At 39.4% G+C, this 27,559-nt stretch overlaps 1 protein-coding gene and 1 long non-coding RNA gene across 2 annotated transcripts in view; one reads left to right on the top strand and one right to left on the bottom strand.

Annotated features, from left to right (window-relative positions):
• The window catches only part of RAPGEF4 (Rap guanine nucleotide exchange factor 4), a 190,658-nt gene that overhangs the window by 17,338 nt on the left and 145,761 nt on the right, over nucleotides 1-27,559 (top strand). The window contains exons 2-4 of the mRNA XM_087709067.1: nucleotides 6,865-7,007; nucleotides 10,681-10,769; nucleotides 21,035-21,181. Of these exons, the coding sequence (XP_087565193.1) occupies nucleotides 6,865-7,007; nucleotides 10,681-10,769; nucleotides 21,035-21,181 (379 nt within the window). The remainder of the gene's footprint in view (nucleotides 1-6,864; nucleotides 7,008-10,680; nucleotides 10,770-21,034; nucleotides 21,182-27,559) is intronic.
• The window catches only part of LOC148049357 (uncharacterized), a 354,694-nt gene that overhangs the window by 287,717 nt on the left and 39,418 nt on the right, over nucleotides 1-27,559 (bottom strand). The window lies entirely within an intron of this gene.

Raw genomic sequence — 27,559 nt, 5'->3', positions numbered from 1 at the left:
TTGTGTCCCTACAATAATTTAGGGACATTGATATTCCTCAATATTCATTCCATTGAGCTATGAAGATGAGAAGAAACAGGTACTACTGAAAAAAGATTGGGAAACATAATTTAGTGGGTAAAATGTACTTTGACTTATCACACAGCTGAGGCCAAAATTTATGTTGCTGATGATATGTTTGTTAAGTGAGTTTTGCCCCATTTTACGACATCTCTTGTTAAATGAATCAATGCAGTTGTTCATTTAATTACATGGTTGTTAAGAGAATCTGGATTTGCTGCAGTGGTCTTAAGTGTGAAAAAGGTCATAATGGTCACATTTATCAGGGCCATTGTAACTGTGGATGGTCACTAAATGAACTGTTGCATGTCGGAGACTACCTGTAGTGCACACTCAAGATATTTGCAGGCCACTTTGAAAATTTGGGCTGTAGTCTTTTCGTATACAGGGGAATTGAATTGGGTGGAATTAAAATGGCCAACCTCTTCTCGGTTGGCAGACACTATTGTTAATTGCTGTGTGTAGAAACCTGTTGATGTGTATACTTCAGCTAAAACTGGGGTGCAGAGAGAGATTTATAGATTTCTTTATGGCCTACTCTACTGTTTTTTGCACATTTAATTTGAAAAGGAAAGGAATTTCCTTTCCAATCTTTGCGGTGAGAATCTTCCCCGAGGCTGGATCAAATGATACAAATTCCTGCGTAATTACTGCAAAGGTGGAGGGAAGGCTACTCATCTTCCAAATAGTACTCTTTGTGAATAACTTTTTTAAATAAGTTCCCATGCAGCTGGCACTGATGACTTACGAGTACCAAGAACTGCTCAGAACTCCTGGTATGGAGCCTCAAACTGATGAAAGAAATAGGGGTTTGTTTGTTTTTTGCAAACATCAAGGCTTTGACATAGAATATAGAAGTGATGATCAGGTGATATCCATAAAGTTATATTAGAATGAACTTCAAGGGAGGGATAGAATTTTAAGGCCAAAAGTTCTCCTTATCTTTCTGATTGCAGAGTAGGCATTCCTCAACTTATGACCCAAGAATCAGATTTTCTATGGCTAACAAACAAAGACCATTGTTAAGTAAGTCGTGCCGATTTTACAATATTTTTGCCATGGTTGTTAAATGAATCGCTACAGATGTTAAGGTAACTATGTGGTTATTAAGTGAACCTGGCTTTCTCCATTAACTTTTTTGCTGGTCAGAAAGTGTCTGGGAAAGTCACCAAGGTCACAATTGCATGACCCTGAAATGCTGCATTGTAAATACATACAATTCAATAGCAGAGTTGGAAGGGACCTTGGAGGTCTTCTAGTCCAGTGGTCCCCAACCCCCGGTCCGCGGACCAGTGCCGGGCCGTGGAGTACCTGGCACCGGGCCGCGCAGCGGCCGGGGGACATGAACAGCTGCCCAAAGGTCCACGCGCGCGCTGGTGGAATCCCCGGGCGCTGCTGGTACCGCCGCCACCGCCGCCCCCTGCGAAACCCAAGAGCGGCTCTTCTCCTGCGAGGCGGCTGGCTGAACAGCTGCCCAAAGGTCCGCGCGCGCGCTGGTGGAATCCCCGGGCGCTGCTGGTACCGCCGCCACCGCCGCCGCCCCCTGTGAAACCCAAGAGCGGCTCGTCTCCTGCGAGGCGGCTGGCTGAACAGCTGCCACTGCCGCGCGCCTTCCTGCCTCAGCCGCTCCGTCGCTTCCAAGGAACGGCGTCAGCGGCGGCAGCTTTACTTCTGAGGCGCTGCACACTTCCCCAATAGTCGTCACAGCCCAGGTAAGAGAACGGGAACTTCCCGCCTGGCTTCTAGCCCACACCGAAAGGGGGCCGTTGGGGTTTTTTGTGGAGCTCGGAAAGACGCGCGTCAGCTGTGCGCGTCCGCCTCCTCGGGGCCACTTTTGCCCAAGCGCCCGAGGCAGCCAACCCTGGTAAGCAGGTGGTGGTTAACTGGCGCCTTTGCTGCAGGTTTTTCTGGAAGGGGCCACTGCCGCTGTCCGGTGGTGACCTTGAGCTGCTCGCTCGCTCTATGCGGGGCTGGTGGGGCTGTGACGCTCGGAGGTGGCGCGTGTGGGAGTGAGAGGCGCGGGGACTGGCTTTCTCCGGACCGGCTTTCTCCGGGGGGGGGAGGCGAAGGACCAGGCTGCAGCGCAAAGGCTCCTGGGCCGTGCGCAAAGGCTCCAGGGAAGAGAGCCCTGTGTGCCCCTGCGCGCGCTCAGCGGGCCACGGTAAAATTATCAAAGGCTGACTGGTCCGCGGCGATAAAAAGGTTGGGGACCACTGTTCTAGTCCAACCCCCTGCCTAGGCAGGAAACCCTATACCGTTTCAGACAAATAGCTATCCAACATCTTCTTAAAGATTTCCAGTGTTGGGGCATTCACAACTTCTGGTGGCAATTTGTTCCACTGATTAATTGTTCTAACTGTCAGCAAATTTCTCCTTAGTTCTAGGTTGCTTCTCTCCTTGATTAGTTTCCATCCATTACTTCTTGTTCTACCCTCAGGTGCCTTGGAGAATAGTTTGACTCCCTCTTCTTTGTGGCAACCCCTGAGATATTGGAAGACTGCTGTCATGTCTCCCCTAGTCCTTCTTTTCATTAAACTAGACATACCCAGTTCCTACATACATGATGGTTGCCATGCAACAAAACTTTGGTCACTTTATGACTAGGGGGATGTTGCAATGGTCATAAGTGCTAGGAACCGCCGTAAGTCACTTTTTTTCAGCACCATTGTAACTTTGAATAGTCATTAAACAAATAGTCATCAGTTCAGGACTTCTTGTACTGTCTTTTCTCCTCTGATTCTAATAGTTCTTTATGTATAGATAGTTATCTTATAATTGAATTTTAGAGGCTGACAAAATATAAATGACTAGATTGATTTATGTCAAAATTATCCACAATACAGAAATGCTTTTATTAGGATCATTCAGAAGTATATGCCATCATTTAAGTTTTCCGGGGCTTTTAAATCAGGCTAGGAGGAACGCGATGGCTCAGTGGCTAAGATGCTGAGCTTGTCAATCAGAAAGGTTGGCAGTTTGGCAGTTCGAATCCCAAGCGTCGCATAACTGAGTGAGCTCTTGTTACTTGTCCCAGCTTCTGCTAACCTAGCAATTTGAAAACACATAAAAATGTAAGTAGAAAAATAGGGACCACCTTTGATGGGAAAGTAACAGCGCTCCCTGCGCCTTCAGCGTTTAGTCATGCCGGCCACATGACCACAGAGATGACTTTGGACAGCACTGGCTCTTCGGCTTTGAAAACGGAGATGAGCACCGCCCCCTACAGTCGAGAACGACTAGCCACATATGTGTGAGGGGAATCTTTACCTTTACTTAGAATGCTTCACCATTACCACCATTACCAGAGATTGGGAATAAGAACTCCACTGTCAGGGAGATCGATGGTTAAAAAAATTGATATAGAAATAAATAAAACACAAATTTGGGCAGCACTTGCTATTCTAGATTTTACTTGACCTAAAGGAAAATACATTTGGTTTTTTGAATCTCATTTTTTTTTTTAAATGAAGGCTTTTGTTTATTTCCTTATATCATTTTTGTGAAGATTATGAAAAAAAACACCAGGATTACTTGCAAGTTAATCAGAGTGGTATATATAGAAAAGGTTATTGGGAACGTTTTATTGGAATAAAATCCAAGAACAGATAGATAACTTGTGAGCAAATGAAGTGGAGCAACAGAATACAGTACTGTCTTTTTTTGTGCTTCTTTGAATATGCTACCTTGCTTTCATACTTTCACTGACAATTGCCGTTTCTTAGATGCCAGATTCCATTCTGCTTTTTAACTGTAGCATATATAATAGAAGCCATTTTATTTGCACTGACCTGTCGCAGAAAGACATGTATAGTATATAAACTTAATATATTTTTGACAGATAGCATTACACTTAGGACATGATCAGACTATTTCGTTGTGAATCTGTCTGATCAGCAGGCCTTCTTATTTTCTTATCTCTCTTTCCAAGACATATGGAAGATAGTTTTCTCCTATATTGTTCCCAAGTTGTGGAATACACTTCCTAGGAACTTCACTCCCTCTTCACTCTTTTACATTTTGGGGGAAAGACCTACTATATGACCTTCCTCTTCAACCAAGTCTTTTCTCTTTGAGTTAGTTTTAACTATTTTTGTTATATTTGGTTAATTTTTGAATTTTAGTCATTGTCAATGCTCTAAAATTAAATACAAAAGAAATTGCTGGTCAATGACCAAAATAAATTGACTGATTGACCCACTGACTAAAAAACAATGGATTAGCTAGGAAGAGAGAGTGACATATGCATGTCTATTTTTTAAAAAAAGCCAGTACTGAACTCACAATTTTGGAATCATTAATTAAAATTTGGAGATTTCTTTGTTATCAATTTCCATGGAATTTCTTGACGGCTAGAAGGAACTTCCCTAAAACAAACCAGAATAAAATAAAAGCAATAGCTATTAAAACTCTGCCTACAGTATTGCTATGCCAGACTAAAAAAAGTCTTGTTCTAGTTGAATTTGACTTTGGACTAATTTGTATTGTTGCCTTAATTAAGCTAATATAGAAGAACCTAATGCTGGGAAAGGTTGAGGCCAAAAAACGAATGGGACAACAGAGAATGAGGTGGCTGTATGGAGTCACCGAAGCAGTAGGCATGAGCTTAAATGGACTCCAGAGGATGGTAGAGGACAGGAAGGCCTGGAAGAATGTTGTCCATGGGGTCGTGATTGTTCGGATACAACTTTGCAACTAACAACAAGGAGATAATGATTCTCCATTGCTGCCTAATGAGACACCCCCCCCCCAGTTTCCTAGTTTAATCTACAGCTTGGATTTCTATGATGGTATTTCAGTCAAGTACAGTACTAATTCAATCCAATCCTACTTAACTTGATCAATCAAGTTCGGCTACATTTGCTCGCTAGTCCCATGCAGTATCAACTATCTGTCAAAACACAGTTTTGACTTTCAATCAAGACAGGAACGTAGAGGTACATTGTTAACAATTTTTCACTCATTCATCTTCTTTTCTGAAGATAATGCATAGTTTAGGCCAATGTTTTCAGAAAAGCGTAGCTTGATATTTTTTCCCTGCATTGCTGCTCTTTATTGTGCTGAGGATGAAAAGTAAGAACTTTTCCTTTACACTTTAGCTGTGATTTGACCTCAAGATAATTTTTGTAAATCAAAGAAACAGAACAGTTTGGTGTATGAAAATACGTTCCCTTCTTGTCAGCTCTTATGCCGGTCACCTTTATGATACTTGTTTCATGGTTGACTTGATTTCCTCGTCCTTATTGTACTAAGTAGGCTTTTTTCCTATCTGAATAGAAAAAATATGACAGTAACGTAAGCCTGATTTTAAAAAAGTAGCTCAAGGGCTCACAGTCACTGATTTTATTTAATCTCCATAGTTTATTTGTTAGTTGTTTTCTCCGGGCGCTCAAGGAATATACATGGTGCTCCCTTCCTCCAGTTCTGTGCCCACAGTATTTCAGTCAAATATATTGAGCTGAGACATGAAGACCGACACAAAATTATCCAATAAGCTTCCATGAGTTCGATTTGAAATCCTAATTGACAATCCTAATCCCCTCTAACCATGAGATCATACAGGCTGTCTCACAGCAATGTATATTAAAATACAGGTAGGCCTTGACTTACAACAGTTCATTTAGGAACGGTTCAAAGTTACAACGGTGCTGAAAAATGTGACTTATTACTATTTTTCATACTTAGGACCAGTGGTGAAATCTATGTTGTTCCCAGTTCTGTGGGCGTGGCTTGGTGGTGGTGGTCATGTGACTGGGTGGGCGTAGCCAACTTTTTTCACTTTTTGAAGCATTTTTTTCCTGCCAGTTTGAGCAAATGGGCAGGGAAAAAATGCTTTAAAAAGTGAAAAAAAAGAGCTTCCAACGATCACGCGGCTCACAACTGATCCATGTGATCGTTGGAAGCTTCCCCTCCCCACTTTCTAAAGCATTTTTTCCTGCCTGTTCGCCCAAACTGGCAGGAAAAAAATGCTTTAAAAAGCGGCGGGAAAGCTTCCGACGATTGTGCGGCTCACAGCTGAGCCATGTGATCCTCAGAAGCTTTTTTTTTTTACTACCGGTTCGCAGAACCAAAGACATTTGTCCCTACTAGTTTGGCTGAACCAGGAGGATTTCACCCCTGCTTATAACCATGGTAGCATCATCTTGGTCATGTGGTTTATATTCGGATGCTTGACAACTGGTTCATATTTATTAAGGTCGCAGTGTTCTGGCGTCATGGGATCCCTTTTTGTAACCTTCTGACAAGCAAAGTCAACGGGGAAGCCAGATTCACTTAACAACCATGTTACAAATTCAACAACTTCAGTGATTCACTTAACAAATGTGGCAAGAAAGGTCATAAAATGGGGCATAATTCATTTGACAAATTTCTCACTTAGCAACATAAATTTTGGGCTCAATTGTAGCCGTAAGTCGAAGACTACCTGTATGTAACACTGGGAGCATCATTTATCAGCTTTTCACAAGAGACCCCTAATAAAAATATGCTGTAATATTCTGTAATATTGTCTATTACAGAATTCTAATGTTCTGATTTGAATGAGACAAAATAATTTCTTAAATATTTCTAATTTCTTAACTTTCTAATTAAGATCTACAATCAAGGTTAGGTTGTGTGTTGTGGTTATTGTTGCTGCTGATATTTAGGATTTTGGCTGGCTTTAGCTGCATGCAATTTTGATTTCTATATTTTAGCTCTATTTAGCCGACAGTTTAGTTTTAATCCTATAGTACAGTATCATCATCTTTGATTTTTGTGACTCAAAAAATGAAAGATAATAAACTAATGTCACTCCTCTTTTTGCAGACCTTTGGAGCGTTCAAGTGAAGACGTGGATATTATATTTACTCGCCTAAAAGAAGTAAAAGCTTTTGAAAAATTTCATCCCAATCTTCTCCAGCAAATATGTCTCTGCGGCTATTATGAAAACTTGGAAAAGGGTATTACATGTAAGTTGCTTTTAAAGTTTAAAATAATGTAGAAGAATAAACCAGGAATCAGGTGAAAGTTTTTATTTCTTTTTCAATGTTCGGTGTTTATAATGTGAAATGTTTTTTATGTTTTAATATTTAACTTTTGAATATTGATATTTTAATATGATTTTTTAAAATTTTAATGTTTTTAATGGGAAATGTTCTTTAGAGTAGGGATAAAATTATCTTTCTTATCATGTATTCATTTCTATATGTAATCTATTAGTCATAAATTATTTTTATTATTAATTGTAAATTTATAGTATGCATAAATATTTTAAATAATTATTTTGTATGATCATTATATTTATTAATCTGAGACCAAAAAGGTTATAACAATAATGCTAGATTGAAAAGAGCTTAAATATTATTGCCTTATTATTTAAATGGGTCAAATAACAGATGTGTTAATTAGCTATCATAGATAAATTTTCATACCAGGTTCTAGGATGGAAGTTAGCAACTTGTCTTACCATTAAACCGATACAGCTACTCTTATTGTTGTCATTGGGTCTCCAGTCTCCATTTCTCCTCCAATTTGCCCTTTTTTCCTCTTGCCAGTTAGAACAAGCATTTTATTTTTATATTTTTACTGTGTTAGAAAAGAAGAGAGAGTAATTGAGATAGAGAAGACAGGTGGAAAATGTCATGACTACAATTTCTACAAAACTGACAAGTTAGTAATGAGACAGGATAGGCTGTCTTCTTAAGGAAGTACTGGTAACTAATGGTTTGTATGGAAAAGCATTTCGGCTTTATGAAATTCATTATGGGGAAAAGCCTTCTGTGCTTATGATTTTCTCTTTGTAAAGTTTTGTGGCCAATCCATTCCAAACTCCGACCCCCATTTATTATCCTCATAGTGCAATTTTAAATCACAACAATAAGGTCAAAATGACTGCAGAAATGTTATGTTTTTTTGGCAGAAGAATTAGTTTTGGGTCTACATTTTCTGTCCCAAAATATATAATCTGATTTTTTGGGAAAAAATAGTATTGAATAATAGTATTAAAGCACCCAGTAAATATATTTTAAATGATAATATAGCATTGAAAGCATTGCGTATAGTATGTACAAACTAAGCAAACTATTATGCTTAGAGAAAGAAAATTGCTAGTTTAAGTGGGCCAAGGTGGATCTCAAGCAGGATTGAGTTTGATAAATTCAGGGATAAGAACTATTTAATGTTACACTATTTCTTATTTCCTCCCATTATTTAAAATAATTTCTTGTTGCAAAAGCCATGAGATGTGAGCAATCTGTGATTTTCCAGGAGTTACTAAACTTTTTCCAGATTTAGCAATTGTATTTGGTTTTTTATTTCTTTATTTTCTTTTCATTTTTTTCTGTTTCATTTTTCGTTGTCTTTTTTCTTTGCTTGCTTGCCTCTTTCACGTTTAATACATCTTTTTCTTTCATATTATACAGCATATGTAAAAAAAAAATATTTGTTTTAAAAAAAACAGCCTTACAAAGTCCTATTTACGAGGTTGTACTCAGTTATGAAGTACACAATTAATTTGTATGTTTTCCATCCACCCAAGCGCAATGCCCTGTTTTATAGCTGCTTCTGCACAAACAGAAGACAATTTGCCAATCTGCTTGTGTGAAGTTTTCACTTAACTTCTGACAATCACCATAGCAATGACAGGCATAAACTGTACTTTGCTTCTCTTGCCCTCATGTGAAGATCTATTTTTGTCCTAGAAATGTGTAATGCATTTCAGAAATGCAGAGAGAGTGAGAGAGAGACTGCCATCCAAATGGAGGAAAAAACATTTTTTTAAAAGTCCCCTGTGTGTCCATAAAGGACTGATTGGCTTTGGGGAAAAAGAATTCATTTTAGAATAGAAGAAACAAAGCAATTATGAAAGGTAGATTTATATACTGTATATAAAAGTTTACATCACCTTGGCACGACAAAACCACGCTCGACTAAAGCGCGCCCGATTAAACCGCGTCGCTGACGTCATCAACAGGGCGACAACAGCGAGCGCGGAGAAAGAAGGGCGCTTTAAATAGTGCTTTGAAAGCAAGCCGATTCAAGTTAAGGTAAGGGTTAGGTTTAGGGTTAGGTTTAGGGTTAGGTTTAGGGTTAGGTTAAGGGTTAGGCTTAGGTTAAGGGTTAGGGTTAGGGTTAGATTAAGGGTTAGGATTAGGTTTAGGGTTAGGTTAAGGGTTAGGTTTAGGGTTAGGTTTAGGGATAGGTTAAGGGTTAGGTTTAGGGTTAGGTTTAGGATTAGGTTTAGGGGGGTTAGGTTTAGGTTTAGGGGTTAATTTTAGGTTTAGCGTTTACACCGTGCTTCTGTCTCCGCGCTGTTGTCACCCTGTGATGATGTCAGCTATGCGGTTTCGTCAAGCGCCCTTTAGTCGAACACGGTTTTGTGGTGGAACCTACATCACATGTCCTGACCAAAAGTGGTATTCAGCAAGTCCTGACCAGTTTTGGAGACCCAGTAGCGGAAATTTTGAGTAGTTCGGAGGAGATCCTGTAAATACCATCTCTGACTGGCCCCGCGCCCATCTATTCTCTGCCTCCTGAGTCCTAGTGATTAGGAGGAAATGGGGATTTTACAGAACCCTTCCCCTGCCACGGCCACCAAGCGACGCCATGCCCACCAAGCCACACCCACAGAACAAGTAGTAAAAAATTTTCAATCCCACCATTAGTCCTGATTTTCAATACTTTGATCATGTGTGACGTAGACTTAAGGAGCATTTCTGAGGAGTTCTTTATATTAAACATTTTGCAATATAATAGTGTTTTAATTTAAGAGTGTCGAGATGAGGGAATTAGTTATGATATGATGTGAGTAGAAAGCAGTAAAGGCAGATACATGGGCAGTGATGTCAAATATGTCATGATGTCATTGCACAAACGGTGGAATTATTTATTTTATATCCTTCGTGTAACTACCACATATTTCATAATTTCATTGTACAAGTCGTCCTCGCCGTACAACCATTCATTTAGTGATTGTTAAAGTTATAATGGCACTGAAAAATGTGACTTATGACTTTCACACTTATGACCATTGTAGCACCCCCATGGTCACATGATCAGAATTTGGTTGTTTGGCAGCCATTATGTATTTACGACAGTTGGAATATCCCAGGGTCATGTGATCACCATTTGTAACCTTCCCTGCTGGCTTCTGACAAGCAAAGTCAATGGGGGAAGCCCGATTCGTTTAACGACTGCATGATTCAGTTAATGGCTGTGACAAAAAAAAGTTGTAAAAGGGGGCAAAACTAATTTAACTACGGTGTTGTTTAGCAATGGAAATTTTGGCCTCAGGACTACCTGAAGTTATCATAATTTACATGGTTTACAAAATGATGACATTTTGAAACCCATGATATCATCATGTTGCTCATTGAATATGGAAGGGAGAGATGCACAAAAATAAACCAACCCATTTTACCGAGGTAATTAGCAAATTCCAAAGAATATTTGGAATTATAGTTCAGTCTGAAGAATTCTACTGAAAACTGCAGGTGTCAAAAATTCTCATTGGCGATATAATCATCGCTGATACAAATATCCTTATTTAATCAAAAGTTATTATAATTAAGTTATATTAACCTTATAGTTACCATAAATATAATGTATCCTTGAATTTGATTATCTCCCTCTCTCTTTTGGCAGTATTTCGTCAAGGTGATATTGGAACAAATTGGTATGCTGTGTTGACAGGATCCTTGGATGTTAAAGTTTCTGATACGAGCAACCATCAGGTAAAATTGCATTTCTAATGCAGGACAATTTTCTCAGGAAAATATTGCCTACCTATAGACTACTAAACATTTTGTTCCTATAACCTTTAATTTGGCAATATAGTACATCATAGGGAAACAAGGGATGTGGTGGGATGCGGTGCCTCATTGGCTAAGATGCTGAGCTTGTTGATCGAAAAGGTCAGCAGTTCGGTGGTTCAAATCCCTAGCACTGCGTAACGGAATGAGCTCCCGTTACTTGTCCCAGCTTCTGCCAACCTAGCAGTTTGAAAGCATGTAAAAATACACCCACGTTACACCTATCCTCCGCGAGCTGCACTGACTGTCTATTGGTCTTCGGATACGCTTCAAGGCGCTAGTCGTCACTTATAAAGTCCTTCATGGTACTGGACCTGGGTACTTGAGAGACCGCCTGCTGCCAATTACCTCCAATAGACCGATTAGATCCCACAGATTAGGCCTCCTCCGAATTCCATCCACTGGCCAATGCCGACTGGCGACCACCCGGAGGAGGGCCTTCTCTGTGGCTGCCCCGGCCCTTTGGAACGAACTCCCCGTGGAGATTCGAACCCTCACTACCCTCCAGGCCTTCCGCAAAGCCCTTAAAACCTGGCTGTTCTGACAGGCCTGGGGCTAATGAGCTTTTGTCCCCCCTCGAATGGTATGGTTGTTGTGTGTTTTAAATTGTGGTATTGTTTTGTTCGTGTTCTTTTTTTTTTTTCTTATTTGTACCCCCCCCCCTTGACTTAGGTTGTGAGCCGCCCTGAGCCCCCTTCGGGGAAAAGGGCAGCATAGAAATATAATAAATTCAATTCAATTCAATTCAAAAATGCAGGTAGAAAAATAGAAATCACCTTTGGTGGGAAGGTAACAGCGGTGTTATACAGTCATGCCGGCCACATGACCATGGAGACATCTTTGGACAGTGCTAGCTCTTCAGTTTTGTAATGGAGATGAGCACCCTAGAATCGGGAACGACTAGCACATAGGTGCAAGTGGAATCTTTATCTTTAGGGAAACGAACACTTTTGCTGAACAAGAGGACTGTACAGTACTAGGGCATTCCTTTTCTAGGCTTGACTCCAAAAAGTCTGCTTGTGTACCATGGCTTTTATTCCATAATTTCTAACAAAGAACCAGCAGTTTCTACAGAGGACACATATGAATAAAGTGTATTGTGTAAAGTTTGCTTCTTTAGAACACATGTTGTGATATTGGACGCACATAGGAAAGAGACTAAGTCTTCACCACAGTTCTTCATCATACACTCCATTGGAGACTATATAGTTAATTCTGCAAGGACCATTCACAGACATGCTTTCAGGATGAAGCTCTACTTCTGTGGATTTTATTTTCTATTTTTCTGCCTTCATTATAAACTACTTTTCTAATAAGGCTTCTTTGGAGTTTTAGTGTCACAAGGGCTGTGTGACACCTACAAAGGAGCACTCGGTCAGGCATCTGGGGTGCTTTGAGCTCTTTGGACACACAGGAGTCTGTATGTTTTCCAATTTTGCCATTTTCTCTATTTTTTATTTGTGGCCTATCTAGATGGTTTTTTTTTTATTCTTTCCTTACTCATATTTTATTTTATTCTGTTTGTTATGTTGTGTGGCTCCCAAATTTGGTGGTACCTAAATCAGTTCACAGGGACGTGGTGGCTCAGTGGCTAAGACGCTGAGGTTGTTGATTAGAAAGATCAGCAGTTCAGCGGTTCGAATCCCTAGCGTCGTGTAACGGAGTGAGCTCCTATTACTTGTCCCAGCTTCTACCAACCTAGCAGTTCGAAAGCATGTAAAAATGCAAGTAGAAAAATAGGAACCACCTTTGGTGGGAAGGTAACAGCGGTGTTTAGTCATGCCAGCCACATGACCATGGTGACATCTTTGGACAGCACTGGCTCTTCAGCTTTGAAACAGAGATGAGCACCGCCCCCTAGAGTCGAGAACGACTAGCCACATATGTGTGAGGGGAACCTTTATCTTTATTTTTAAATCAGTTCAAGTCAATTCAATTATATTCCATTCCATTCAATTAAGGCCTCTTCCTATAAAATAAATCTATTTTTTTATAATTCTACAAAATCTGGTCTTCGTTAATATTGCAAAGCAAAACAAACAATCAAACAATAAAAGAGATAAAGCTATTAAAATTTAAAATGTGAAAACCCAGGTTTCATTTTGTTGTCTCTTCAAAGTTATTTGATTTATTTGTATAGAAGCAACAATTGTTGAAGTAACTGGTCAATCCAGGTATTACTGATACTTGTATTTCTTATGAATAATAAACATGGGGAAATTAAATTAATTTGCTTCTTTTATGCTGGATTGTGTTAATATCTGCAGAATTCTATACCACAAGAGGGCAGTGTTAGAATGAATAAAGTTTTTTTTTCTTTCTTTCCTACATTAAATAAGCACACATAAGAGCCCATGCAGTATTAAATAATATCATTTTTTCCCTTCATTGGAGTGTTGATTTGGCTACTCGACAAAAGTGCAGAAATAGAAACCCAGATTCTTGGAATGACTGTGACTTTAAGAGTAACTAATGCAGTTGAATATGGTAATTCATGGTTTTTAGTTACTAATTTACAAGTGCTACAATGAGAATAGTTTGACTATATGTGAAAACCTAACTCTAGTGTCTGACTTCAATGGCCTTTGTTTCAGCAATTTTAAAAGCAAAAGAAGAAATAAGAAATCAGGAAAAGACTATTTTACAGCATTTTTGATTTTTTCCATGATTTATATTACCGGTAACATAACTGGGCTATATAAAATATGGATGACAGCTAGAAGGCAGCCAAGATTTAAAGTTCGCAGAATGGGATATGCCTTTCTCAGGGGGCAGTGATGGATCCTGCATTTGCTCACCAGGGAAAAATAAAATAAATAGAAGCAGAACACAGCTACATCCATAGTGACAATCCTGGGAATTCATTTTAAATTTTTAAGTAGCCTTGAAGAAAACGACCCAAGCATTGTTTTTGGGAGAAAGACTTTCAATCAATAAAGGGACTTTTCTCAAAAGTTGGGCCTTTTGTGTGTGTGTGTGTGTGTGTGTGTGTGTGTGTGTGTGTTTAAGATCTTTCATGTTACTTCTTAGTTGCCTCTTTCTACTTGGCAGAGAGAAGATAGTATGGAGAGAACAATTTATTTGCAATCATATATCTTCTGATGGTGTTAATGGGTAAATCTGTTCCATTCCATTACTGCATCAATTCATACACAGTAGAACAAAAAATACCTCTGGATATATTTTTCATGCTCCTTCTCTATGAACCGCGGTTTGAATCTTAAAAATTCAAACACATACTTTTTGTATTTTTTTAGGATGAAGAAATACCTGTAGCAATTCCAGAAAGACGTGTTGTTTTGTCTGTTTTCTTATTGTCCTTTTTTGAAGCAATTACTTCAATCTCCCCCCCCCCCCCAAGACTTGTCTTCTATTTAAAAAGTGAGAAATGTTTTTGCCCTAATTCAACCTTTTGGAAATAGAGAGAGCCAACATTCAGTTCTTTATTTCCCTTTTGTAAAAAAATTTCATCTACCATACATGCTTTAAAGGTATCTTTCACTTGGAGACGTAGAAAATAAGGTAATGAATGAATGAGGATAAGCCAGATATTCAAGACTGTGATGTAATTCATTTAATAAGCTGAAATATTTTCCTAATGGATGAAACTCTTGATAGCCTGTAAGATGTCATCGTCATAATGGTGTATATATTTCTGTAGGCTGTTGCAGTAAAATACATATAAATAAGGTATATTAGAAAGCATAAGGAGCATGATGGCTCATGTGGTTAGGTCGCTGGGTTGGAGATTAGCAAGCCCCCATTTAAGACCTGAATGCTGTCGTGGAGCAAAGTGAGCTCCCATTTTTCATTGCAGCTCTTGCGGGGGACACACGAAGGGAGTCTCCAACTGGTTATCCCCTAGGCAACAGTGATTTCACTGGCTAATCCTTTCAACCTGGAAGGGCTTCGGTGCTTCTAACATGAGTGCGATGTGGTTAGAAAGCATTATATTTAGAGTCTCATGGTGCCTGTATCACATATTTTTCATATGTGTTTAAAGTATGTTTTTCTCCTTTTTAAAAAAAAAAACAACTACATGTACATATTTTGGATTTCTGGAATCTTCTGACCACCAAGTCTCCCAAAAGCCCATCTTGTAACTTTTTGTTTTTAAACAGCCATTCTATTTTGGCCATATCAAATAAGTCATCCTTATTTGGTTTTAAGGATGTGATAGATCCCTTTTCTCATTCATCCTGCTTCATCCCATTCCTGTCCTCTTTGAATTGGCTCTAGAGGTTGGCATGGAAAAAGAATCACCCTCTTTCAACTCAAAGCTGATCCTTGAAGTCCAGCAAAGAACATCTGGCCAGTCGTATGACTGCTGCTTTAATGACTTTAGGACTTACTGATTTATATAGATATTAATGCCAACAGATAGGAAGTGTCTTGAAAGAGGATATTTTGAAAATTTTGATGCCAAGTTAGGGAAGACTGGTTTTCTTTGAGCTTATTTTTTAACCCAAGTAGTTTCTGTGAAAGTTCGTCAGGGTTAATTTCTGTCTGACAATATTTGAACATATTGGCAAGACCAACAGAATATACTGATGTCATTGGACAATTCATAAAGTAGGATTGTTAGCTGATGATAGAAAAGGAAAATTGGTTACTTTTAGACTTGTATGTTCCATACCAGCCAAATATAGAATAGGTGAACAATACTTTCTTGGGATAATGCTAGAAGCTGTTATTGAATGCATAGTGACAATAGACCAGGTGTGTGTAAAGTGCACCTCATAATATTGTAACCACCAGAGCCCAGTAAATTGAGCAGGACTACCATTTTGGGACTTTTTTTTTAATCTTAGTGGATTTAAGGAGGATTAAATTGCAGAAATGTTTCCTGAACTTTACAGAGATTTAAAGCATAGACTAAATTAAAAAACAAACAAACAATTCAGTCCTGGACAAATTGCATTGGCTTTTTTTTTGTATTTTAAAGAGTAAAAATATATTTTCCCCTTTATCCCTCCTCCCTCTAATGAACTCCCCAAGATCAGTTGCATTGCTGAAATTCCCTCTTGTGTTTGATTTTGAGTCTGAAAAAACATAATAGACTGCAGAGTTTTATCAATCAGTAGAGGGCTCTGCAGTACTGAGGAAATAATTCTTAGCAATATTGCACCTTCTACTTAGGCAACCATTGTAGGAGGAGAGCTGTATTACTCTGTGGTAGCAAAAAAAAGTGGAAGTCTTGTGTCACCTTTTTCGACGAGCAAATTTTATTAACAAACAAGGTTCACGAATTTCAGCTCATTTCAACATAGGTGCCTAATGAGACCTATCACTTTTGAGACATAGGGATAGATTCCTGTGGGAACCAAATTCCCACAAGAAAATGAAATGAAATAAAATGTAATAAAATAAGGAAAAATAAATACATAGATATGAAATAATAAAATATAATAAAAGAAAACATACAAATACAGTAAAATAGAAAAGAATTAAAAATAAATGCCAGCAAAATACCATCCCACTTCTGAAGGTATTTTGGCATGCTATGCAAAGCCCAGAGCAACTGTCAACTCTTTCTTAAAAAAAGTTTTCTGTAAAATTGGAAACTTCAAATTCTTATAGGTTTAAAGGCACCTACGTTTAATTTAACCTGAGTTGTCTAAACCGGAAATAGGCACATACTCAATTCAGCTCAACTCAAAATTTATTTAGAGTGCAAGACCAATCACAAATAGGTGCAGATATAATACAATTTCATAGACCACCACCACCACCACCACCACCACCACCACCACCACCACCACCACCACCATCATCATCATCATCATCATCATCATCATCATCATCATTAAACTTTATTCATTAAACATGAAACTCAGTCAACTGAACATTCCAAAATGCATCACAAATACCATTGACTGGTGCTAATGGTTGATATGGTTGCTGCCAATGTCCTAGGTATCAACCGAGAACCTTTGTAAGATGTATGATGTTCCAAGTAGCATCATCCTCATCCTCTTCACTTTGAATCAGACTTCTGGACAAATGTTTTCTTGAGAATATTTCAGTAGGGGTTTGCCCTTGTTTTCTTCCTAAGGTTGAGATAGAAGGATTGGTCCAAGTCACCCAGTTGGCTTTGTCCTAAGCTGGGTGTCAGCACTCCTCCATTGAATAATTAGGAAAGAAAACCACGAGACTCCATTGATAGAAATCAAGTGTACTTTTACTAATTATAAATGATTAGAAGCGTAGCAAAGCGAAGACTGATTATTTAGGCGCGAAAGCAAATGGTATATAGAATAACCCATACCCCACCCCTTGGCATCCCAGTTACAGTCCAATCATAATTCTCCCAAATGTCAGGTGTGAGATAACTTTGAAAGGCATCACCCAGATGGAATGTTGGTGCCGTTGGCCTTGGCGGGAAACCTCCTCCGCATGCGCAGTAAGACAGGCATCAGAAACTCCAGAATCTTCCTCCAGCACAATTAGTATTCCCCTCCCAAATACCATGCCCCCCCATCTCATTTCAATGGCAGCCGAAGCAGCAGCAAAGCAGAGGCTGACACTGGGTTTCTATCCTGATTCTTTAACTATACCAAACAGATTCTCTTTTATAAATTAACTCATAACACATTAGAATGTGCTATAAGATGATATTTGGTATAATATAATGGTTGTGCTAATTTTGATGACTCAAACAAATATCATGGGCAATGGAAAATGATATGTAGGAATATAAATAGCATAATTTTCCTGCTGCAACAAAGAATTTGCTTCGGAGAAAATCCAGAAGAATTATTTTGGATCAGAACTATTAAGTTTGGCAATAGATCTAAGAAATTTAAACCATGATATGAGGATGACAGCCTCCTCCATCAGTCCTCCCACAAGATGGTATTTTAGGTGTTGCTGGAAGATAGAAATTATCTGTCAAATCTGTTAACTATTAATATTCTAATGTTCCATGTATTTGTCTAGTTCCCTTTTATAATCATCTCGATCAGTAGCCATTACTAATGTTATTAGTTTAGGTATGTGTTATATAAAGAAGCATGCTCTGTAGTTAGCTTCAGTGAAGAACCTCAAGATGTGAGAGAATTCCCACTGCTTATTTAATACTCAGGTTTCTCCATGAACACTGACATTTTAAACCAGTTTTACTTTTCATTGGGACGCCGTGGCTCAGTGGCTAAGATGCTGAACTTGTCGATCAGAAGGTTGGCAGTTCAGTGTTTTGAATCCCTAGCGCCGTGTAACAGAGTGAGCTCCCGTTACTTGTCCCAGATTCTGCCAATCTAGCGGTTTGAAAGCATGTAAAAATGCAAGTAGAAAAATAGGAACCACCTTTGGTGGGAAGGTAACAGCATTCCATGCGTCTTCAGCGTTTAGTCATGCAGGCCACATGACCACGGGGATGTCTTCGGACAGCGCTGGCTCTTTGGTTTTGAAACGAAGATGAGCACCGCCCCTAGAGTCAGGAACGACTAGCACATATGTGCAAGGGGAACCTTTACTTGTTATAGATGACTGAAGAATTTGACTTACAACATTAATTTCTGATTTTCTAATCAACATTTTGCCCTTCCAGGTCCGATCTGCTCCCATCCTTTGGGCCTTCTGAAAGACTTTGAAGACATGGTTGTGCCAACTAGTCTGGAGCCCCAATGGGGCTGTGGCACTTTGGAAGTGGATAATGGAGTAGATAGCATCGCAGTCCTCCATATGTACATTTTACCAATATATTAATTGAACTTTTATGTCAGAAATAAACCAGATGATTTAAGTTTCTGACTCACCTTTTCTGTAGAAAACTCAGTGGCTAACCCATCAGCTGTCAGCCAACAGTGGGATATCTGCTAGTTCTCAGTTTCCAGAGAGAACACCTCAAGTTTTATCATGTTTTCAGGGTCTGATCATGAGAACAGCAGGAGTTCTTTGAGAGTCGTGTTAAACCATTTAATTGGCTTGTGCCATTAAACAAATGGGCACCAAAAAGAGATAGTGCCTTTGGCCTCTAAGCTATCAAAAGAGCTTGCTGACTTTCCAGAAAAAAGTCCCTCATGTTTTATTCGTTTTTTTAAGTCACCCTAAATCTACAGTTGTGTATATGAACTTCGTTTCCTTTTTGTTCCTTCTCCAGTTATATTAACCTTTCGGAATTATGTTTTCTAAACTGAATTAGATTAATCATACTTCTAGGGCATAAGAAATGTTCCAGTTACCCAATTTGTTTACTTTCTGAACAAGGTCTTTCTTACTTCTTTCTTGAAAAAGGATTATAGAGAGGTTTGATTTTTCATGGAAAGGGAAAATAGAACAAAAAGTAGCAGTATCACCTCTCTTAATTGCCCCACTTTCCATATTGTGCTATGACCAAAAGTATATGGTTTAGTGTTTTTGTGAAAATGGAAGTCCTGTGGTTAGTCAACTCATTGCACTTGAGTAAACCATGGCTTAGTGTAGTAAGTGAAGCCAGCTATTGAATTCAAGTCAACGGGAATTGAAAATCTCCCTTTCAGAATGAATCCTCTGCAATTAATTATTTTTATTTCCATCTTATGAATTCATCTCTTCAGACAAAAGAAGTGAAGCGAATTATGGTTTATGCATTGAACAAGCCTGAATATTTAAGAGATTATTACATTGTAATGCCAGCTTCACCATTGCCTATGTGTTCATTGCGATCTTGCCTGTGATAATCATGTCCTGTATATCTCTTGTTTTTTTACAAATGTTCTATTTCTCACGATGGCAAAGGGCCGTTGCTCCCTCATATCCATTCAAGTGGGAGTGGCAGGTGACAATAAGTACCTCATGAAACCATCATTTAAGTAATACAGTGTATGTAGAAGCGTCAAATGTCATACCATCGTTACACAATTGTGACATTTGCATGATGACGTTATGACACATGTGTTATTTTAAACTCAGTATGGTTTGTTATGAACTGCTTTCTTTGCTCAATGGATAGAGCACAGGGTTTTTTGAACAAAAAATATTGGCATCAGTAGACAGGGCTTCTGTTTAAAAAAAGGGTAGAATCAATAGTCTTTCAATATTGGGGATATTATGCTGGGAAGATAGTAGATTGGTATTAGGCTGTTTTCTATGTTTTTAAAATGTTAAAGATAACGAGTCATCAAAGTACTGTTAATAGAATGAGAGAAAAATTATGAATCAAAGATGAAATAATTAGGTGAGGACCTGTAAGATACAAATAATATTACAGTAAGAACAAAAAGAACATTTTGAATGTAATGCCTTGCATATTGGTAACTACGAAGACTAAACAAGATGCCTAATTCTTGGTCCCATTGTTCATTTATTAATTTTTATTTTTTAGTATCATCCTTCCAAACAAGCAAGCAAGCAAGCAAACATTACATGCATACATACACACACTGCTTTTGTCCAGAAATTAAATAAACAAGTAATTGCAGTAAAGCAGGATGTTGAAAAAGTTGTGGAAGTATAATGCGGTATAACATTTAGGGAAGTTTCCAAATACAGTGGATTGGCTTTCTGCAGTCTGAAGTAACTGCAGTGGTAAGACCACTTAATAACAATAGTACTTAGACTTATACACCGTTTGATAGTGCTTTACAGCCCACTCTAAGAAGTTTACAGAGACTGCATATTGCCCTCAACAATCTGGACTCTTAATTTTATTGACTTTGGAAAGATGGAAGGCTGACTAACCTTCCAAATGGTTGATTCTGAATCCTGAATCAAATCTCAGGATTGAAGGATTTGAACTCCTACCAATGGGAAGAAGTATTGTGTATTGGAATTTTCAATTTGCCCATCAACCTAACATAAACTTGCCTGAACTTCTCTAGCAAAACTTCAGTTAACCACTAGATGATAGCAAAGAGACTTTTCTTTATTTGCTGCCGTGTAGTAGGTGTTCAGATTTGTTACAGCAGAAATACGGTAACACTATGTAATGTGAGCACTAGACTTTGATAATAGAAAGCCACTCTTTAGAGAACAGATGCCACTTTTTAAATTATTAGTTGATGTAGACTAAACATTCAGAACAGACACATTAGTTTGAACTAGGACAAGACTTTCCTAAAGGACAAATGCACTATTTGTAGGAAATGACTTGTCATTTCCTAAGCATTGTTTCCAACTGAAGATAGTATGTCTTTGGCAAGACAGTGGTTCCTACATCCTTTGACATCCAAAGGCTGACTGCCTGTCTCTTTAACTCTGCTTCACAGGATGCTGTGACAATATGCACCTTGGGAATAGGGACAGCGTTTGGAGAGTCGGTCTTGGATAACACCCCTCGTCATGCTACCATTGTTACAAGAGAAAACAGTGAACTCCTGCGCATTGAGCAGAAAGATTTCAAGGCACTTTGGGAGGTAAGCTCAAAAGACTGATTGAACCAAGCTAACATAGGGAGTCTAAATCATACATTATATATTGCATGGATAGGTTATCTGTACAATCAGTGGAGCAGATTGCAGTTCTTCATAAGCTCTTGCTTATCTTGCTTCAGTGAAGTATTTTTCAGAATGGTAGCGAAGAGAAGCCAAAACATTTTCAACAAATTGGCAGATTGTTAATTTTGAGGTGCACATAAATACTTTTGTTTTAATAAAAGGCTCTCCATTCCCTTTTTCTGTTTAAAATTCATTTATGTGTGCATCTGCAATCTGATATACTTTTTGTTTTGTCATTTCTTCTATGAAATACTTTATTAAATATTTATTATATTGAAATGGTTTGACGTTTATTTGATAATCTCGTAACTGTTATTCAGCTACACAGTGTGAAAAGTTAGGTGCTGTTGGAGATTTGTGGTGTTTTGGGCAAAGAATGTTGTAAACAGTTTGAGGAATTTTAGAATTAGTAGCAAAACGAGGTTAAATTTGAAAAATAACCTCAGTAATTGGTGAATGGGACATTGAAGCTCTCACTTTTTAATTAGTTGTGTCTTCATGTGTAGTAGCCATAGTTCATCCTTAACATACTAATCTGCTAGATTTTGGAGAGTAATATTTTAAAACTCGAAAACATGATAAAACATAGGAAGTCTTAACTCACACCAATAAAATAAGCTGATGTCTCCTGAGCTAGATGTTCTTTGAGTAATTTTATTTTTATTTTTAATATAATCATTCCAACTGCAGTTGAACATTGTTTTGTCTGGGTACAGAGATAGATGTTCTTTAGGGCATTTGGAATGTTAGCCTCAGGAATGTACTTATTTTAATCTATAGACCTGATATTCTGTGGTACATGGCCTTTAATTGTCAGACTATAAAAATATTATGTTTTCCTGATAGGGAAAACATTTCCCTGTGGTTGCAAAGCTTTTGGACAGTAATTTAACACGTATGGAGCTGGAGACATCCTTTACATACAACATTAGAATTAATACTAATCCCTTGAGAAATATTTTTGGCTAGATCATGAACAGGGAGATCATGAACAGGGAGCTATATGGAGCGTTCCAGGGGAAAAAAATGATTAAAGAATTTGATGTATATGGTGCAATATTTCCCTTTGCCACTTGTGCATTTTATTTCATAGAAACTGTACCCAGAAATATTATCAGATGGCAGGCAAACATAAGGCGGAGTAAGGTAATTGCTGCAATTATTGATGTTGCAGGACAATGAGAAGTTAATGAATGAACTTATGGGTGACAGTTGCCCTGCATCTCCAAAGTACCTTTATATTTCAAACCTTTGCCCTGTTGCCAGATTCGTAGGAAGACTCAGTTGCCATGTGATCAGTTCATATATGTTGATGGGGAGGTCAAACCACGGCTTTGTGTGAGATAGGAAGATGCTTTGGGCTATGTCTGGATTTTAATTAGACCCTGGTCCTCCTTTTCCTCCTTTTTTCAATAGAACAGTTGTCCTTTTGACAAGCCTAGGGAAGTAAACTGTAGTTGCTTTCCAAACCACCCTCACTAGCTCGGTAATTGTTCAGTGAAAAGAACAAATATTACCCTTCTTTTGCCAACCCTTCCAAAATGGGCTATTTCCTTTCCCTCTGATGGCTACTGTTTAAATAACATCTTGTCCATGAACATCTGCTCTGCTACATATCATGTTCATCCGTAGAGACATCTAGCTTTTACACAGGCAGCTGTGGTAGCAGCTTGCATGGGATAAAAGTTCTCCTGGAGGATTAAGATGTCCCATCTCTTATCTGTGAAATGCAATAACTTCCCTTGGGCTTTTAAGATTTCATTTTTGAAATAGGAAAATTCCAAACCCTCAAATTGCTCTCATGGGCTAATCTATGAGTTTTGATATTGATTTCTGTGCATGAGAAACCTCAGCAACATACAGTATGGAATATTACAGTTCATTTTTTCTCTTGCCAATATCCTTCAGTATGTATGTCAAGAGTTAATGAGAAAATTAAGTTACTTATAGATATTATAAAATGTAGTACTTACTACATTTTCAGGTGTTAATCTCCAATTTGCCTGCTGAGGTTCAGATAGGAAGAGAATGAATTTTGGGGGGATTTCACTTATTTTTGGAGCATTATCTTACTGCGATATATAGCTTGAACTTTCTGGGGTGACAAGAGAAAAACAAGTATTTTCATCCCTGGGGACTAAAGAAATAAGCATTGAGGAATGAAATAATCATGACACGAAGGCAAGTATAACATATAAGTACAGTCTTTTCTATATAAGATGCTGAAGGATTTTGCTTAATTTGTGCAGAAATGGCAAGCAGAAACCTGAAGAGCAGCTGGCCTGTGTGCGCATGGCTGGTTTTTTGCTGTTTTTCAGGCCATTTTTGGGCCGTTTTTAGGCCATTTGCAAGCCGTTTTGGGGCTGTTTTCGTGATGTTGTTTGGGCATGAAAATGCCCCCCAAATGGCCTGAAAATGTCTCAAAAAAACCCTAAAATGACCCCAAAATGGCCTGAAATGCCGCCCCAAAAACCCTGGAAATGCCCCCTAAAATGGCTTGAAAACAGTCCAGAGAAAGGTCCAAAAATGGTCTGTTTTGGGGGCATTTTTCAGACTGTTTTCCGGGGCTCTGGCGCCTGCGAAGACCAGCTGGCTGGTACACATGTGCACACCAGAAACTAGAAGAGCAGCTGGCAATGGCGCTTGTGCCCACAGAGAGGGCTTTGCATTCCACCTCTGGCACGTGTGTCATAGGTTCACCATCACGAGCCTAGGCTATAAATTTTATAAATATAAATATTGTAAACAATGAATAAGTAGTATTAATGAAAAATGAAAACCTATTATTTATAGCAGCGATGGCAAAACTTTTTTGGCTCGCGTGCCATAAGGGGGGGAGCGCAGGGGAGTCGTGCAACACCCCAGTGCACATGCCCGCATGAGAGGCGCTCCCCCCATTTTTTGCATGCTTTTTTCGCCCTCCCCAGGCTCCAGAGGCTTTATAGGAGGCTGGGGAGGGTGAAAAGAGCCTCCCCCGCCCCCTGAGGCCCTCCAGAGGCTTCAGGGGCTTCCGGTTTGCTCGTAGGGTCCTTTCTAGTCCTCTGGAGGCTTCAGGGAAGCTCCTGAAGGTCTCTGAAGCCTCCGGAGGGCTTAAACCGACCCTATGAGCAAACCAGAAATCCATTCCTGAATTTCCAGTTTGCCCATAGGGCCAGTTTTTTGCGCTCCGGAGGCTTCAGGGAAGTTCCTGAAGCCTCAGGGGGGGGCAGGGAGGCTCTTTTCTCCATCCCCAGGCTTCTATAAAGCCTGTGGCACACAAGCCATGGGTTCGCCATCCCGGATTTATAATCCTAATGCAGAGTGTCAAACTCGTGGACCACAGGGTGGATGCATCACATGCTGGCCACGCCCACCCCCATTTTAGCAAAGGGGGGAAGTTGTGATACGTCACATGACAAGATGTCATCGCGAGTTTGACAGCCCTGTCTTAATGTGATGTGTGGAAAACACCTGCCTCCTTGTGAGTAAACCATGGTTCTAGATCAGAGTTTCTCAACCTTGGTCAAGATGAATAGACCAACTCCCAGAATTCTGCACATCTTAAAGTGCCTATGGTTGATAAACACTGCTCCAGATTATGAGTACCTGCAGACCAGTGCTGCAATTCAGCCGGTTCTATCCGGTTCGGGCGAAGCGGTGGCGGCGGGAGGCTCCACCCACCCACCCGGAGGTCATCATGTCCCGTTTTGACATTGTGTGCATGCGCGGAAGGTCCGGCGCATGTGTGGAGGTGGCGTGTGCGCTCGCATTTGCGAACCGGTAGCGAAGGTAAGTTGATTTCACCTTTGCTGCAGACTCTGGTTGCTAAACATAAAGACTGCTCTGAAGAAAGAGGAGGATGAGTGGAGGTGTTGGAGAAGAAAGGCATAGGACGACAAAGAGAAACCTGCAGAGAAAGCATCTGCTGGATTACTTTTATCAGGCCTATGTAAACAACCTCCCACACCCTTCTCTGCTGCTTGGCTCAGCTCATTGCCCAGACAGAGAAAAAGAAAAGTGGCTCCTCACATTGGAAAGCCTTACTAAGAAGAAACAAAAGAGGCCAGGGATTACTTAGGTAAGGAGATTCCATATGCTAGCAGCCAAGTATTTAGACACTATAACAGCAAGAGAACAAGCCTCAAATCGCTGCTTCTGGATCCATTTATTTCCTCAATTAGATATTCTTAGAGTTAATTTGATTGTTTGGATTGTTGAGGCCCCAAGCAATCTGTTTTTATTGTCAATCTCTCTCCCTGAATGCTCAAGGGATTGAGGAGAATAAAGTTCACCATGTTTTCTACTTCTTTGGAGAGCCCATTTTTTGCAATAGTTACTCAGTAGTCAGAACCCCACTTTTCTGCCTAGAAGAGTCTCTGCGCACTGAACTTCAGGTGAAATAGAATTAAGTCAAGTAGCACAGGCCTCTTTTAAACCTCTTTTAAATAAAGAGATCATGAGATTGTTCAAGCAACTAATGACAGAGTTGCTGTTTGTCAGGCTGAAGCATGTTAAGAGCCGAGGTGGCGCAGTGGTTAAATGCAGCACTGCAGGCTACTTCAGCTGATTGCAGTTCTGCAGTTCGGCTGTTCAAATCTCACCGGCTCAGGGTTGACTCAGCCTTCCATCCTTCCGAGGTGGGTAAAATGAGGACCCGGATTGTTGTTGGGGCAATATGCTGACTCTGTAAACCGCTTAGAGAGGGCTGAAAGCCCTATGAAGCGGTATATAAGTCTAACTGCTATTGCTATTGCTATTAAAACTTTGCTAAAAGTTTGCTAAAAATGGTGTGGGGGGGGGAGTTCAGATAATCCCACTGTATATAGAATAAAGATTATTTATTTCCAAAGTGACCAAGGCTAGCAAACAAGTTAGAATTTTATATTAAAATAATTCAAACCTCTTAATAAATCTTATCGGACGTTCCTTGTCCTGTCATTGTGTTGTCTAAAAACTATTCATTGTCCAGACTTTTTAACCAGGTACTGTGTATCAAGACTGCCTGATTCCTCACTTCACACTCCGTTCCTAAAAATAAAAGTTGTGTGTATGTGTTATTTTAATAAAGGTGGGATTATCTAGCAGTAGATCTGAGTCAGGGTCCCTCATACCCCTCCTGGCAAGTTAGAATCAGAAAATAGTATTTGTCCTTAGTCTCTGATTTTGGCTTGTTAGACAGCCATAAGCAAAAGGATCTTAGCTGAGATGTAACATTAAGTGAAACTGTGAGCCAGCATGAGCCAACAGTGTGGGACACCAGCCAAAAAAGCCAACACAGCTTTAGACTGCATAAACAGAGGGATAGAATCAAGATCATGTGAAGTGTTAATACCACTTTATAATGCCTTGGTAAGGCCACACTTGGAATACTGCATCATTTGACACTACAACGCATGCGCGTGTGCACGTCGCGTGCATGCATGTGGGTGACTCAGGGGCTGTTCCAACCGTTCCAGTTGGAATGGAATCCAGAACCCACCACTGGACTGGAGGCTAAAATGGTTTCTGGAATTAGGAATTCGATGAAAAGAAGGACTAGGGGAGACATAATAGCAGTGTTCCAATATCTCAGGGGTTGCCACAAAGAGGAGGGAGTCAAACTATTCTCCAGGGCACCTGAGGGTAGAACAAGAAGCAATGGGTGGAAACTAATCAAGGAGAGAAGCAACTTAGAACTAAGGAGAAATTTCCTGACAGTTAGAACAATTAATCAGTGGAACAACTTGCTTCCAGAAGTTGTGAATGCCCCAACACTGCAAGTCTTTAAGAAAATGTTGGATAGCCATTTGTCTGAAGAGGTGTAGGGTTTCCTGCCTAAGCAGAGGGTTGGACTAGAAGATCTCCAAGGTCCCTTCCAACTATATTATTCTATTCTATTCTACCCTACCCTACTCTATTCTATTATATGAAACACAGATTTGGGTACTCTGGTTTGTTAGCTGCTCCACTTGACAGAAGAACAAGTAGAAGTGATGAGGCATGGTGGACGTGCTCAATACTGATATATCGGAATTTGCAAAAATGCTGTAAACTGTGTGATATTCTTGACAGCTGATCATAATAATTCACAACAGCGATAATGGCACTTGGGTGGCATGTGAAGGCCATTATTGGGGAACTATAAGCAATAGCTGCAGGCCCTAACAATAAACCAATGACAGTGTCCTTGGAGTGTACGTGTGTGCATTTTTTAGCTAAGACATTTCTGGAATTGTGCGCTTCAAATTGAGGCAGGAACCTTCTCTTTCTTTATTGTTGCTTTCCTCATCTCTTTTCATTCCATTAGCAGTGTTGATGTATACATCTTTTATTGTCTTA

This window comes from Thamnophis sirtalis, unplaced genomic scaffold, assembly GCF_051295495.1.
Source record: "Thamnophis sirtalis isolate CommonGarterSnake01/CBP01778 unplaced genomic scaffold, rThaSir2_p1.2 scaffold_1, whole genome shotgun sequence".
Taxonomy (NCBI): domain Eukaryota; kingdom Metazoa; phylum Chordata; class Lepidosauria; order Squamata; family Natricidae; genus Thamnophis; species Thamnophis sirtalis.
The sequence above is the reverse complement of the archived record's forward strand: the minus strand, read 5'-3'. Positions and strand labels throughout refer to the sequence as shown.